This window comes from Ixodes scapularis, unplaced genomic scaffold (genome assembly GCF_016920785.2).
Source record: "Ixodes scapularis isolate PalLabHiFi unplaced genomic scaffold, ASM1692078v2 PGA_scaffold5__190_contigs__length_132052651, whole genome shotgun sequence".
Lineage (NCBI taxonomy): Eukaryota > Metazoa > Arthropoda > Arachnida > Ixodida > Ixodidae > Ixodes > Ixodes scapularis.
The window spans coordinates 6,715,089-6,728,897 of NW_024609880.1; the positions used below are offsets into that span (position 1 = coordinate 6,715,089).

The following is a 13,809-nucleotide window of genomic DNA, read 5'->3' on the forward strand; positions in this document are numbered from 1 at the left end:
AGGAGCAACGTCCAATCACCAGCTGAGAGCGCTCTCGACGTCGGCTTGGCTGAAATTGGACCCCTCGTCTGTTATAATGGGTGTTTCGATTGTATGATTAATCTAAAAGGTGCTTAGACAATAGACATTTTGTATTTCCTTGACTGGGGAAAAACCGTTAAATTTTTATTCGCATCATAACATTACATTATTTTGGAGATGTGTCTGAATCTGCATGAAAACCTGGATTTGAGCTAGTTGGTCCATTTTCATTCATTTTTTCATTCATTCATTCATTTATTTTTCGTGCTCATGAACGGCGAGTAGCCTATGTAATGATGCACAGAGTCAAAAGAAACACACATAAGAAATCAACAGCACATGCAACAGCTAATATCTATTATGGGGGAACAGGAAATAGGTAACAGTTAAATATCAGCCAGAGAACACCTAAACGCTTGAACACTTGAGTTGAAAATGTCGATGTCGATGCTGGTTGTACTGAACCTGTTATAAAAATGTTGGATGCGGTTCATGGGACTGGAGAGGTTGATTTTTTGAACTGAGAAAGTGGGATTAACCCTCAAAAGCACTCGCGGTACATATATGCTAATAGCTGATATAAGGGTCGAACAGTCAATGCAACCATGAACACATTTATACAAAAAAACTAGATCGCGCTCAAGTCTTCTCGAGCTTAGTGTGGTACAATCACATCGTCGTAAAAGCCTGTTATACTCATAATAAACACTGCGGCCAATATAGCGATCATATACAATACGGAAGAAACGTCTCTGCACGTTTTCGATTTTTGCTTGGTTTGCATTACCAATACAATTCCAAACAACAGAACTAAACTCAAGCTTGCTACGTATTAATGAAAAATACAAATTTTAATTTTAATTAAAGGTTGTCTTCAAGTCTTTTTTCTCCTCGTCATGTTGGCGCTTTTTAATATTTTTTTATTTAGTCTGAATTTGGTTTGAAAAGGATCAAGCACATGGGTCACTTAACCAAGAGAGCTTCAAAACGGTAGTTGTTTTTAGCACCTGGCGAGTGTAACAAGAAGAGCAAACACGTTAAAAAACCACAAAACACTCAAACTACTATTTAATTATCCATGAACATTACTGAATTGAACTCATTTTTTTTTTCTCTTGATATCGCAGGCAAGCGCTGAAATTGTCCAGATCAAATGCTTCGAACTTCAGGTGTCAAAAACCATCATATAAAACCAGCTTGTTAACCTGATCTCGAAAGGAGCGCCATGAAAGAATGGAATGCCAGTCGGATATGGCGTTCACTTCAGCTGCTCTGGATGACTCTCACCAAGTTTATCTTTCGGACTGCCGCCGGCGCACTGTGCCTCTTCGCGCTCTTGGTTCGAAAAGGAGTGTGCAGAACAGAAGCAACCATGGCAGGAAAGACCGTCATCGTGACTGGGGGAAGTTCAGGTAAGCTGTGTCGCATCATGCGCATGTGTCTGTTTGCAACTGTATGTAAATGGGTACCTAGAGTTCGGTATTGATGTTTTAGAGCGCAGCTTTTAGGCGCCCGTTTCCGGCTTCAGCGGCGTCGTCGTCGTCGGCGGCGTAACCGCGCGATGCATGATGGGAAAATTTCCCCGCTAAATTTAGCGACAAATTTTCCCCAATAAATTTATTGGAAAAATTTCCCCGCTAAATTTAGCGGAAACTTTCCCCCGCTAAATCAAGCGGAAAATTTCCCCCGCTAAATTTAGTGAGTTTTCCCCGCTAAATTTAGAGGGAAATTTTTCTGCTAAATTTAGCGGAGAAAATTTTCCCACTAAATTTAGCGAGAAATTTTTTCCCGCTAAATTGAGCGGAAAATGTCTCTAAATTTAGCCGAAACTTTCGCCGCTAAATCTAGCGGAAACGTTTCCCCGCGAAATCTAGCGGAAAATTTTTCCCGCGGAAAATTTTGCCGGATAAAATTAGCGGAAAAAATTCCCGGCTAAATTTAGCGAAAAAATATTCCCGCCAAATCTAGCGAAACATTTTGCCCGCTAAATTTAGCGGGGAATTTGTTCCGCTAAGTTTACCGGAAATTTTTGCTATCAATGGGGAGGGCAAGAAAGAGGAGGGGCATAGCCCCCTCTCCGCACCTTCCACTCTTCCTCCTCAAGTGCTGCGCTCCAATAGGTGACCGGCGTTTGAGCCGGAAGTTTCGTCATCCGAAGCGAGGCACCACGTGACTTCACGCTTCCGGTTCGTCCGGTGCCGGTCGCGGTTCGTCCAGCTGCATCGAGGCGTGGTGGCCGTGCTGTATTCGCGGTGAAAATGGCTTACAGCTCCGCGGTACGTTGTTCTAACGCAAGCCATAGAGGGCATAAGATGTTTCAGTTCCCGTGAAACAAAGCATGGAAGCAACGATGAGCCGTCGCTGTTAAGCGAGTGAAAGAGCGAGATGGACCTGTGACAGACAAACGTCGGTGACCGTTTATGCGCGGCCAATATTGTTACAGGCCAGTACAACGTCTTCTTTCTTTCTTCGGGTAGGGCCCGCGGGAAATAACGATCTCTAACAGTCTTTTGGCACCCACCAAAAGCGTCTCGATTATTCCGCGAAGGGGTGAGCACTGCTTGTCGTACAAGGCATCTGCGAGAACGCGGAATACGATCTCGCAGGCAATCAGTTCATGGCACGACGTTTCGTCAACATACAGTGCCATTGCCAGACCTTTTAATAGTTACATCGACAGCTCGAATTAACATTTTCTGTGATGAGCCGCCGCAGACTGTTCCCGGGAAGCGGCATGGATGGGTGGCTTGCTATAATATAAATAAACAAAAGGACAGGTCAGCTTTTTGTAATATAAAGAAACAAAAGCAAATGGGCAGCACCTTCATATTGACGGATGATAAAGCAGTAGTACGACCCTGCGTAGCTCATATCAAAATCGGTGCTCGTTTGTGCATGCTTTCTTACTCGACATCATTAAAAAAAAAAACGTGCGGGAAGGGGTAAAAGGGGGGGGGGGGGCGGGGGGTTATTGTAGTTCACGGGAGACAATTTAGTTGAAGTACCAAAAACGCGTGAGTGTTAAAAAGCAAGGATTGTCACGTAGTCAGATGTCGTCGAAACTAACTTTCGCACGGAAGTTGCGTTTTAATCGCGCGAGAAAACATACTAGCTGAGTTTGAAACGCCGTCTGACCGACTTTTTTCCCCGTCTTAAACATTTGATTGCCTGAAGATTTTCTTACCCAGGCTTAGGTGTTCTAACAAAATGAGAAAAGTATGCCAGACCTCCGACCGGGCACTTCAGCTGGCCGTGTCTTACGGCTTACATTCGCGCCTATTTCAGTCGGTGCTGTGACCTAGCGTAACCATCAAAAATAAACAGAGCCCAAATGAAAAACGCTGGCTCAAAAGGAAAACGAAACATCTAACGTTAGTTTTCATGCGAAGATCCGGAAAGCGCGGTGCGAGTGCAGCTTGCCGCCGGCCGCAGTCGCTCTGCGCTTTCGTGGCCGTTCTCGATGCTTCTGCGTACCGATTAGTACTTAACATATCCGTAGAAGTAACTTGACACGTTCAGAAGTGTGCAAGTCACCCAGCGGCAGAGGAAGGTGGCCCGGATTTGATCGGGTTTCAACAACCGCACACGCTTCCGTAGCCGTCATGGGGCTGCGTCGGCTGCTAGCTACGTACCAGAAGTGAATATTACCCAGAGTTCTTTGAGGCTGCTGCCAAACGCCGGTCACCTATTCCGCGTTACAGGGAGTTGTAAACGGCTTTCATTTTTTCATTCTTTTTTTTTTTTTTACTTGTCTCTCGTATTTTTGACAATAGTATCTTCTACACTATTCGCGATTGCCTTTCGCTTCATTTTTTTATGCTGCCTGGACAGCATGGCGGATGACACGGTATAAATTTCCCCGTTATGTTAGCTTCTCTTAGACGCATACCATAATTTATGTCGGAACACATAAGAAGGAAAGAAACCCCCTTTAACAACGGCGCTTAAGAAACATCACCTAGCCGAGCAGCACCTCGTATACTTCTTTTCGGCTTAAGTCCAGACGTTGACGACTCTACGAGGTAATAAGAATAATCAAGCAGGTTCAAAAGCGCAAGTCACTAGGCTTTTTCTCTTTATAAATTGGTTCAGCGATGATAAAATGCGTACAGAAACATGACCGACATTGTTATGGTGCGCTTTCGAGCCTTGTGACATAACGTTAAGCAATGCAAGCGCGACGTTTTGCATTGCTTAATGTCACAACTGAGGCTGCGTTTTTTTGGTCTAAACCTATGTTTCGGCATTGTCATTCGCTGAGCTGCCTCCGTAAGTTGCGCTGATTGGCTCTCCGAGTGTTGTGCGTGGAAGTAGACGCGCAGACGTTTTTTGAGTTTAGCAAAGCCGTGGTGCTTGGTTTACTACTTCACCTTGAACCTCCTGTAACCGGGCAGAGATAGGGCACGGGTGCTGCGTCGGCGGTCGCTGGGAACTCGTGTTCCGTGTGTTTAAACGCGAGTCGTATCCGAACCCTAAGGCAGCACTCGTGTGCGATCGGTGCCTAACGCAGCTTGGTTGTAAATTGTCGATAGCGTTGGAGGTAGCGCGTTCCAAGTAACGTCGTTATATCGGTAACACGTTGCACATTTCACTAACGTAGTAACCTACACTCTTAAGAAAAAGCTAGTGAAAAGCTAGTAACTGCAGCAGTTACTACCGCTTTCTGACCGTTACTACCTTTCACTAACTATTTACTACCTCAGACGCGCGATAGGTATTAAAAAGTTAGCAAAGGCAGCCATTACTACCTTTTTCTGACCGTTACTAGCTTTTTACTAGCTATTTACTACCGCAAAGGAGCGGAGAAGATGGCGGCGCTTGCTTCATACCCGATTGCCAGCGGTAGCGACGTACTTGCTGCTTCGGATCGCCGGGGGAGGTATCCACACGTAATCGTACCGTCATATATTGTATGAGGGGGCATGTTTAAGGGTTGGAGCTGACTTTATAGCGATCGCAGCCTCCATACCAGCACAACGTGGAAGCCAGCGCTGCAGCGAGCGCAGAAGCCATTGTTGATGCAATGGCCATGTGGCTCACATAATTTCCTTCTCAATTGCATTCGTTTGTGAGCGTTTATATTTTCATTTTGGTTTTAACTCGGATGAAAATAGCCACGTAGTACACACTAAAAGCGTTTCCGAAAACAAGAAATGTCCATTCTGTTTTTTATATTTTATTTTTTTATTTTTTTAAACATATGTTTGTTTGTTTTTTCACAAGAGACGCTTGGCAACGCTGTACGACAAGCAGGTGGGGGCCAGTCGGCGTTCGCAGGACGCTAATTTCTCCGATGTGAACCTGCCGTTTTTACCTTGTGTCGTGTGCAGTTCTTGTCCCGTGTTGGAGTGCATAGTTAACGTTCGGGCGCTCGACGGGGCGAGTGTGTGCCTGGACCTGGACTGCTCCGAGGGTAGTTCTAACGCGAAGGTGCCGCTGTCACTGAATTGGGTTTCGACATCCAAGAAGCTTTTCTCTGCCTCCTCCTACTTGACACTGAGAACTTCTTCACGGTTTGTGTGTGCTCGGTGGTTGAATGATTCTGATTGAGCTGTCTTCGGTCGTGCCAGTGCACTGTCACAACCGTTGATGTGCGTCGTAAATTGTGTATGTAGCTTTACGACTAATGCAAAAAAAAAAAAAAACTGTTGTGGCATTCTACGAGTCTTTTTGTATTCGCTTATATCTTCCCCAAAAACGCGAGCATTCGTCAATGTGCTACAAAAATTAAGATGCGAGCTGCACGCGGTATTAATTTTGTGTGCATTTTTGTAGCGCAGCACGCGAAACGAGTGCGGCTGCCGTCGTACTCCCCGTCAATTACAGCCTTCGCTCGCCGCGGGAGACGGCAAGAAAGCACTCTCTCGCCGACGGCGACCGCAGTCGTTTTAAAGGCTGAACCGCATGTAATCAATTAAGCGAGTGACGGAGTCAGCGACGAACGACGGCGATTTCTCACGGTCACCCGTCGCGTGGCTTGGTTTTAATTTCAAGGAAATTGCACTCATCGCCTTGGCCGCTTGTTCCCGTCGCTTTCATGCGGTTTGCCTCGTCGCGCAGCTGACCTACCGACTGCGAACAACTGACGTGCTGATACACGCCAAGTTTGCGCACTCAAATGGTCAGTATAAAAGACATAAGAGCAGACAAGGAAGTTACCGGGTGGAAGTGGCCCAGTGGGCTAACGCGTCCCGGCTCGAAAGGTTGCACTGAAACCTCCTGGGTTCGATCCCCGCTGCTCCCGCCCATATGTTACCGATTACAGTTATTAAGTTAGCGTGTGTTTGTGTTGAATGCATTGTGACGTTTGTGTGCTAAAAATGAGGGTGTGTATGTATGTACTCGCAAATGTTGAAGAATTGAAATAAACTATAAATAATCGGCTTTCCTTTTTGTGTACGCTTAATTGGACGGTGACGAGCGCCACCTGGATTACTCATTTCCCGTTTAAAATTTCGTTGCGCCTGCCATCTGGTGGTAAGTGGCGTAACCTCCACACCTTTTTCTTTTCCACCGGAAATCACCTGACTAGTCGGGTTTCCGGTCTTCCGTCAGGAGGTAGCGCTAGTTACTAGCTTGAGGTAGTAAAATACATGGATTCTACTTAGAGGCTAGTAACAGTTACTAGGTTTTTGACCTAGTAACCGTTACTAGCTTGACCGTTACTACCTAAGCGTACTAGGTACCTAGTAACATATGTGACAAGCGGTTACTAGCTCTTACCTAGTAAATACTACTAGCTTTTTTTTAAGAGTGTACTTTTAAAACAGTAAAGGGTAACGCATTCAGGTTACTTATTTTGAGTAACGTAGTTACGTTGCTCGTTACGTCTTCTTCCCAAAACCCGAAAACAAAACTACACGGACATTTTTTTCCTGTTTTAATGCTTCGTTTCAACATAAATTGAGTCGCAGCCTACGCTGTGAGCTGATGGAACAAATCAGACGGAGTCAAAAGGGCATCATCAAGATGTTTGTCGTGTTTCTGTACGTGTTCTAGCATCGCTGAACCAGTCAAAAACAAAAATAACCCAGTGACTTTTGACGCTGCTTAATCGGTCCCCTTAGCTCGCAGCGCGTATGGAATTAAAGGTGCCCCAAGGAGGCTTACAAAATCGCCTAAATGTGACAATAACTCACTCTGTTTGCTCTAAGCATCCTAGAAAACCCTAAGACATGACGATGCGCGGCCGACTTCCCCATTAACAAAGCAATTAAAGATCGCAACACACCGTGGTCATTTCCGCCGATGGGAGGAGCCTGTTCCGAAACCAGGACCACAGTCAGCCAATAGCGAGCGAAGGATCCTCGCGCCTCGGACCGGTGAAACCGCGGAGTGATATCTCGAATATGCGTGCGGCTTGTTGCCCATAGAGCCCGGACAATGATTCAACCCATCGAGCGCGCGCTCGAGAGCTGACGACCGAACATATCCCTCCCGCGAACAACTTAAAAAAAAAAAAAAAATATATATATATATATTAATACGCTGTTTTTGAGACGATGATTGCAGTATTCTGATTCCTCTTCGCGGAAGTTTTACATTTTTCAACTACTCTAATTTGATTTGATCATCTACAAAAGCCTGCGCATTTCGTAAGAACAGAGTTTGCACTCTCAACGAAATGTCGCGTTTTCATTGGTCACATGTCGTGCTGGCTGCCGGCACGATGCTTCTCTCATCGCAAAGGTGACCTCAGTGTGGTGGAGCTTTGATTGCTTTCTTAATAGGGAAATCGGAAGCTCATCGTTCCGATTTATGGATTTCTAGGATGCTGAGAGCCCGCGGAGTGAGTTGTCGCCATATTTAGGTGATCTCAGAAACCTCCCTAAAAGCACCTTTAAGCTTAAACAAGGTCATTAATTATTGCACTCATTGCACATACCTTCAAAGTTTTGCCTGTCTTTTCCCCACGCCAAAATGTCCCACTTTAGAAAAACGGGGACCAAGGGGCCACGCCCTTTGTCCCAGTGACGAAAAACGCTGTGCTAAAAAAAAACGGTGTAGCCGTCAATTTAAATATAAAGAGTAACGCCAAATTAATGTGCTTTTTATTTCTAACGGTAGCGGTAACGCGTTCCTGTTATTTTGGGGTAACGTAGGCGGGTAACGCGTCCCCTTATTTTGCAAGTAACAGGTAGCCTATTTCGTTACTTTTTTTTTGGTAACGCCTACAACACTGCTTGTGCGTAACATTAAGACTATAGCGTTACTGCGCTGCTTTTCAGAAGGTGTTTAGCCGGGCAAGTCGGGAGGCGTATTCGGAAACGCTTGTGAGGTAAGTTAACTGGCTTTTCGGCCTTCTGATTGGAGCGTTTTTGTGGACGTCAGATCGCCTGCTTTAAGGTTGGAGAGTGAGGAGAATGAGAGCGAGGCTTACCGTATTTACTCGAGTAATAGCCGCACTCTTTATGAACAAGGCTTTTGCATCTTCTTTACTTCTAGAATACGTGTACAACCAATCATTGCATTGCGCATAAGTAACATAGATAATAATCAGGTCAAGAACACGATTCTCCGTACACAAGCAATCTTCACAGATGGTACCTTAGCACCGAAGACATTATCTCTCTCCTGTAAATAGTTGGAATCGTGGTGTCGATCGCGATGATTGGCAATCTGCGTGTTCCACGGAAAAGCGAACCCTCGGCTTTTATTTACAAACGGTGCGGCTATTACTCGAGTAAATACAGTAGGTAAACACGCCTAAGTGATTCACGCGTTAGCCTTTAACAACCTCGCAGATTTGCTTACTTTATAAGTGTAGGCAAATGTGTTAGCCAGCTAAAGGCTCGTGATGAATAACTAAGACGTGATTTCTAAGATTCTCTCCCCCCCTCTTCTCTCTCTCCACCCGTAAACCAGTTGACGTGACGTTCATGAAAACGCTCCAATCAGGAGGCCGAAAGGTCCGTTAGCTTACTTCACAAGCTTTTTCAAATATACAGCCGGGAGAGCCTGATATGTGAAAGGATAGATTAGGTAGGAGTAAAAATTGCGAATCATAAGCGAGTTTGAAAGGTAGATGGGAATGAAGAGAAGTATGATAGTGGGGTAATGTAATGAACTGTTAGTTAATACGCGAATGTTTCTGAACACGATAATAAACAAAGAGTTTTTCGCAGCGTAATTTTGGCGGTCATTTTACTACTTTTTTTCATATATCAGTTTCACTTGGGTCACCCATAACGGGTTTCAAGCGTAGCGTCTGATATATATATATATACATATATATATATATATATATATATATATAGATATATATATATATATATATATATATTTTTTTTTTTTTTTTTCAATTGACTTTTTAATTTCTTGTAGAAGTAATAATATATTAACTTCAGGGTAGACGCAGTCAGGTTAAATGATCATGTAGCCATGCATTGTGATCTTGCGACAGTGAAATCCTAGAAGACTACAACACTTCAAGGCACTCCACAATCAAAACTGTACAATATTGTTTTGTGCGGAGTAATCATTTTTATTATATTGAGTAAAAGTAATTTTGTTATATTGATTTTGTGGCCACAGATGTGCGTCCCTGCGTTCACAACATACATTTTGCCAACCTCAGACTGCGAAATATTGTTTTTTTCGTCAAACACATTCGGAAAGTTCACGTAACTTTCCCATTGTGCCCTTCGTCTTATTCCTTCCATTTTGGATTTTTGTAGGATAGAAAGGCAATACTGTCTGATCCCAATAGCTAAAAATTAGCATTTGCTGCTTCTTTTAGGTGAAACTCCAAAAAATTAATTTTTATGTTCAAGATACACACAACATACGTTGTTTCTTGCTCCCAAGAAATAATAAGTGTTTTGTAATCCAGGTGGTTCTGTACAGCCCATGTCCTTTACATTGTCTTTTTTTTGCACGCTCTCGCCGATTCTACTTTTGAACGCCAAAAACTTTCAGGAATGGGATTAGAGTGAAGCTGTTGCTGGACATATAGAAAATGTTATTTTTGTTGTTGTTTTTTCCGTTACCTTTGCATGGCACTGTTGTGTTTGATTTTATTTCGTTCATTTCCATTTTAGAAAATGAGAGAAAAAGAATATAGTTGAGGGACAGCAGGATATTTGCCAGTTTATGGCTTATATGATGCCACATTGATTGTCGTGTTTTTTTCCCCGTGGATAGTTTTTATTCAAACAATACCTTTTTTCGTGATTGGCGTGAAGTTCAGATCGCTTAAATTATGTCCTCTTTCAGCTAACAAAAAACACAGATTAGCTAAATTTAGGCTCATATCGATAGTTTTTTTTTTAGAGAATGGTAGCTGAACCCGTCTAAACTAAACTATGTGCGGGATTTCCCGCATTTTAGCGAATCACTAACGTGTTTCTCTGATACGCTTAAAACAAGCATAGCTATTGTTGACGCAAGAAAACATGTAATTATACCTATTGTTAGATTTTGGAAGTATTCAGATGTTGCTTATACTATGCAACCAACATAAATTATTGTGTTTTGCACCGGGCATCTTTTTGTCCTCCCTTTTTTTATCATTTCAAATTTAGTCTTAAATGAAAACGCGCCTTTAGGACAGTCTCATAAACAGTATCCATCACTCTTGTATAAAAAAAGCTCAAAACTGCCGAACGTGCTCAAAGTTTTTTTGCTCTTTTGTTTGGTTATATCTGAACAATATCTTTGAGCCATTTATGATCAGGCAGCCCAAGTGAAATGAGTAACAAGCAGGTATGAGTGCGTGAACTGCGTGGAACCATAGCCGTAGAGATATCCAGCCTTCTGGTTTGACTTGTTTAAACGTGAAATTTCCAAATAGTCTCCCCTCTCTACTTTCACACCGTTCTGCGTGAATCCTTTCTTGGCAAGTATAAAATACTTCGAAAAACATAATTAAACTGAGCGAATAATATCGGAACCATTTTTGTCGTCCACTAATTGCTGGGTCAATGCATAGACCCGCGTAGCGCAGATTTTTTGGGAAACAATTTGTTTTTTGTTTCGGAATCAAGAGTATTCAAAATCCATAAAAACAAGATGGTTCAAAGTGATTTGAGCATATCTTGGTGGCCCCTGTATGGATAACATGATCTCACGGGGGTCACGTGAAGTCACCGGGGTCATGTGACCTCACGGGGGTCACGCGACCTCACGGGGGTTACGTGACCTCACGGGGGTCACGTGACGTCACCGGGGTCATCGTGATGACGTCATCACCCTCGTCATCATGATGACGTAATTAGTAATGTCATCGTCACTGACGACGCCATCAGTGACTTCACCAGAGACGTCAATTGTCCCATAATGCACCGTGTGGTTACGCCGACGGCGACGGCGACGCCGCTCAAGCCGGAAACGGGCGCCTAAGAGCTGGACTCTAAAAAACCAAGGTAGAGTCGAAATTGACCTTCTTTTGGTCGGTCTGGGTATCTTGGCACTAAATCGCCAAACGAGTACCAGAGCCACTCTTCGCTTCTAGTTTGGTTGTCATGTGGCAGCTTTGGACTTTAATTCCCAAACAAGCGCAAGATTAGGGCTAAACTGCTGGTTCTTCGTTTATAAATGGCATTTATGTTTGAAGTCTGGCACTTTGGATTTTATGACAAGCCAGAGAAAAGCCAGAGGAACGTCAACTAAGAGTACTCTGACACTAACTAACGCCTTGGAACGAAAACATATTAGGCACAAGCTAGACCTTTAGGATTGCGAGGCTTGTGCCAAGTTAGGCCTTTTTCTGGAGTACTATCTAAGAAAGTAGTGTCTCACACAGGAATCGGCAAAGCAACCGCCAGGGAGCTGGCTCGACGAAAGGCCCGGGTCATCATCGCCTGCTGTGACCTCAGAGAAGCCGACCAGGCAGCGAGAGAGATTTTCGCCGAAACCAAGGTAGACGTGATCGTCAAGTACTTGGACCTCGCTTCCTTTGAGTCGGTGCGAGGCTTTGCCCAAGACGTGATCGCTACAGAGCCCAGGTTGGACGTGCTGATCAACAACGCGGGCATTATGTTGGGTGAGTTGGGCAGATGTTACATATAATGAACTTGTTACAACTAGTAATCTTCTATCGTGGATATCATGAGGGCACGTTGTTACGCTTGAGTACTTGAGCCATAAGCAACTGCATTTATAATTCATTTCATATTACGTCAAAGCTATACTCTAACAAATATAAGGCCTATAGTTTACCGCAAAGCTCTTACGGGTGCCAATTCGCTCCAATCTGAGGAGCGAGCTCGGCGAATGGCGAGAATAAAATTATGTTTTGACTCAAAATAAACAAGCAGTAGCGCTGTGCCGTCGAAATCACATGTTCACTGCCCACCAAGAAGATTGTCTCTTTTTAAGTGCAAACATAATTTTATCCATTCTATTTTCTAAGCTAACTCCTCAAATTGCAGCGATTGGCTCTCCAATATCTTCACTGAAAAGTAGGCGCTTTAAAAAAAATTTTAAAGTATCGTGAACGTTACGAGCCGAGAAGGCCAATCAAAGAGCGTGAGAAGAGCCACTTCACGACGTTTGTTGTGTTTCCGTGTAGATGTTACTCCAGGGCAAGCCAATCAAGCTCGGTGAATGCTAATAAAGCTTGGACTTGGGTTTGGGCTAGTTGGTTGTACATTGATAGACGTGCTGCGCTGCGAAGTTCTACTTCATTTTCATTTTCATTTTCATTTTCAATTTTTAGTCACGCGTTTGTTCTGTAGAACTTCGCAGCGCAGCACGTCTATCAATCGGTGAATGCGCCTTGACTCTGCGCTTTTGATATGTGCGTGTTTCTTTTAGCCTTTGAACGCGCTTTGACCTATGGTGAACCGAAGTCGAAAACACTCTAAAAATGTTTGTGCGTGTACTTTCACGCACAACACTCGGACAGCCAATCCCTGCAGATTACGGAAGAGCTCAGCGAATGACAATGCCGATACATATGTCTGGCCCAAAGACCGAAGTCGGCGATGTAGTATCAAGCAATGCAAGCGTGACGTTTTGCATTGCTTAATGCTACACTGTGAAAAAAAGTCTGTGCGTCTACTTTCACGCACACCCCTCGGAGAGCCAATCACCGCAACTTACGGAGGCAGCTCAGCGAACGACGATGCCGAAACATATGTTTAGACCAAAAAACGCAGTCTGAGTTGTGACATTAAGCAATTCAAGCGTGACGTTTTGCATTGCTTAATGTCACAACTCGGGCTGCGTTTTTTGGTCTAAACTTATGTTTCCGCATCGTCGTTCGCTGAGCTGCCTCCGTAAGTTGCGCTGATTGGCTCTCCGAGGGGTTTGCGTGAAAGTAGACTTCCATACGTTTTTTAGAGTGTATATGCGCACTTTCTCTTCAATATACTCTAAGAAAAGCCCGTTCGTCTTCTTTCCCGCAGAACATGCGGACAGCCAATCCCTGCTGTTTGCGGAATTAGCTGAGCGAATGACAATGCCGAAAGATATGTCAAGACCAAAAAGCGAAGTCTGCGATGTAGTATCACGCAATGCAAGCGTGACGTTTTTCATTGCTTAATGCTACATCCGAGTGGTTTTAACAGCTTTTTTCACTGCGAGTGTCGTGTTGCCGAAAACGAACGGAGCGCGCCCGCGTTTATCGCAGGTGGCCTTGGCGCTGGGGGAGGCCGAGTACAGCAATATTGTACCCTCGCCCTTTCGCTGATAACGGTCGCGGTCGCCGCGGATTGAGGAGCACGTACGGCCAATCGCGGTTGCGCTGGTGGACATGTGATCGCGCTCCTCTCTACAAGCTCTTCCTCGTGTGCTACTTGTCTACGCGTGTGCTACGTGCAAATGTCTACGCAGTGTTCATGCATA

General features: G+C 44.3%; 1 protein-coding gene across 1 annotated transcript in view; it reads left to right on the forward strand.

Moving 5' to 3' along the window:
• Positions 1 to 1,246: 1,246 nt before the first annotated feature.
• Positions 1,247 to 13,809, forward strand: part of LOC8037841 (retinol dehydrogenase 12-like) — a 36,701-nt gene continuing 24,138 nt past the window's right edge. Inside the window, exons 1-2 of the mRNA XM_040214195.3 lie at positions 1,247 to 1,433; positions 11,765 to 12,004. Of these exons, the coding sequence (XP_040070129.3) occupies positions 1,247 to 1,433; positions 11,765 to 12,004 (427 nt within the window). The remainder of the gene's footprint in view (positions 1,434 to 11,764; positions 12,005 to 13,809) is intronic.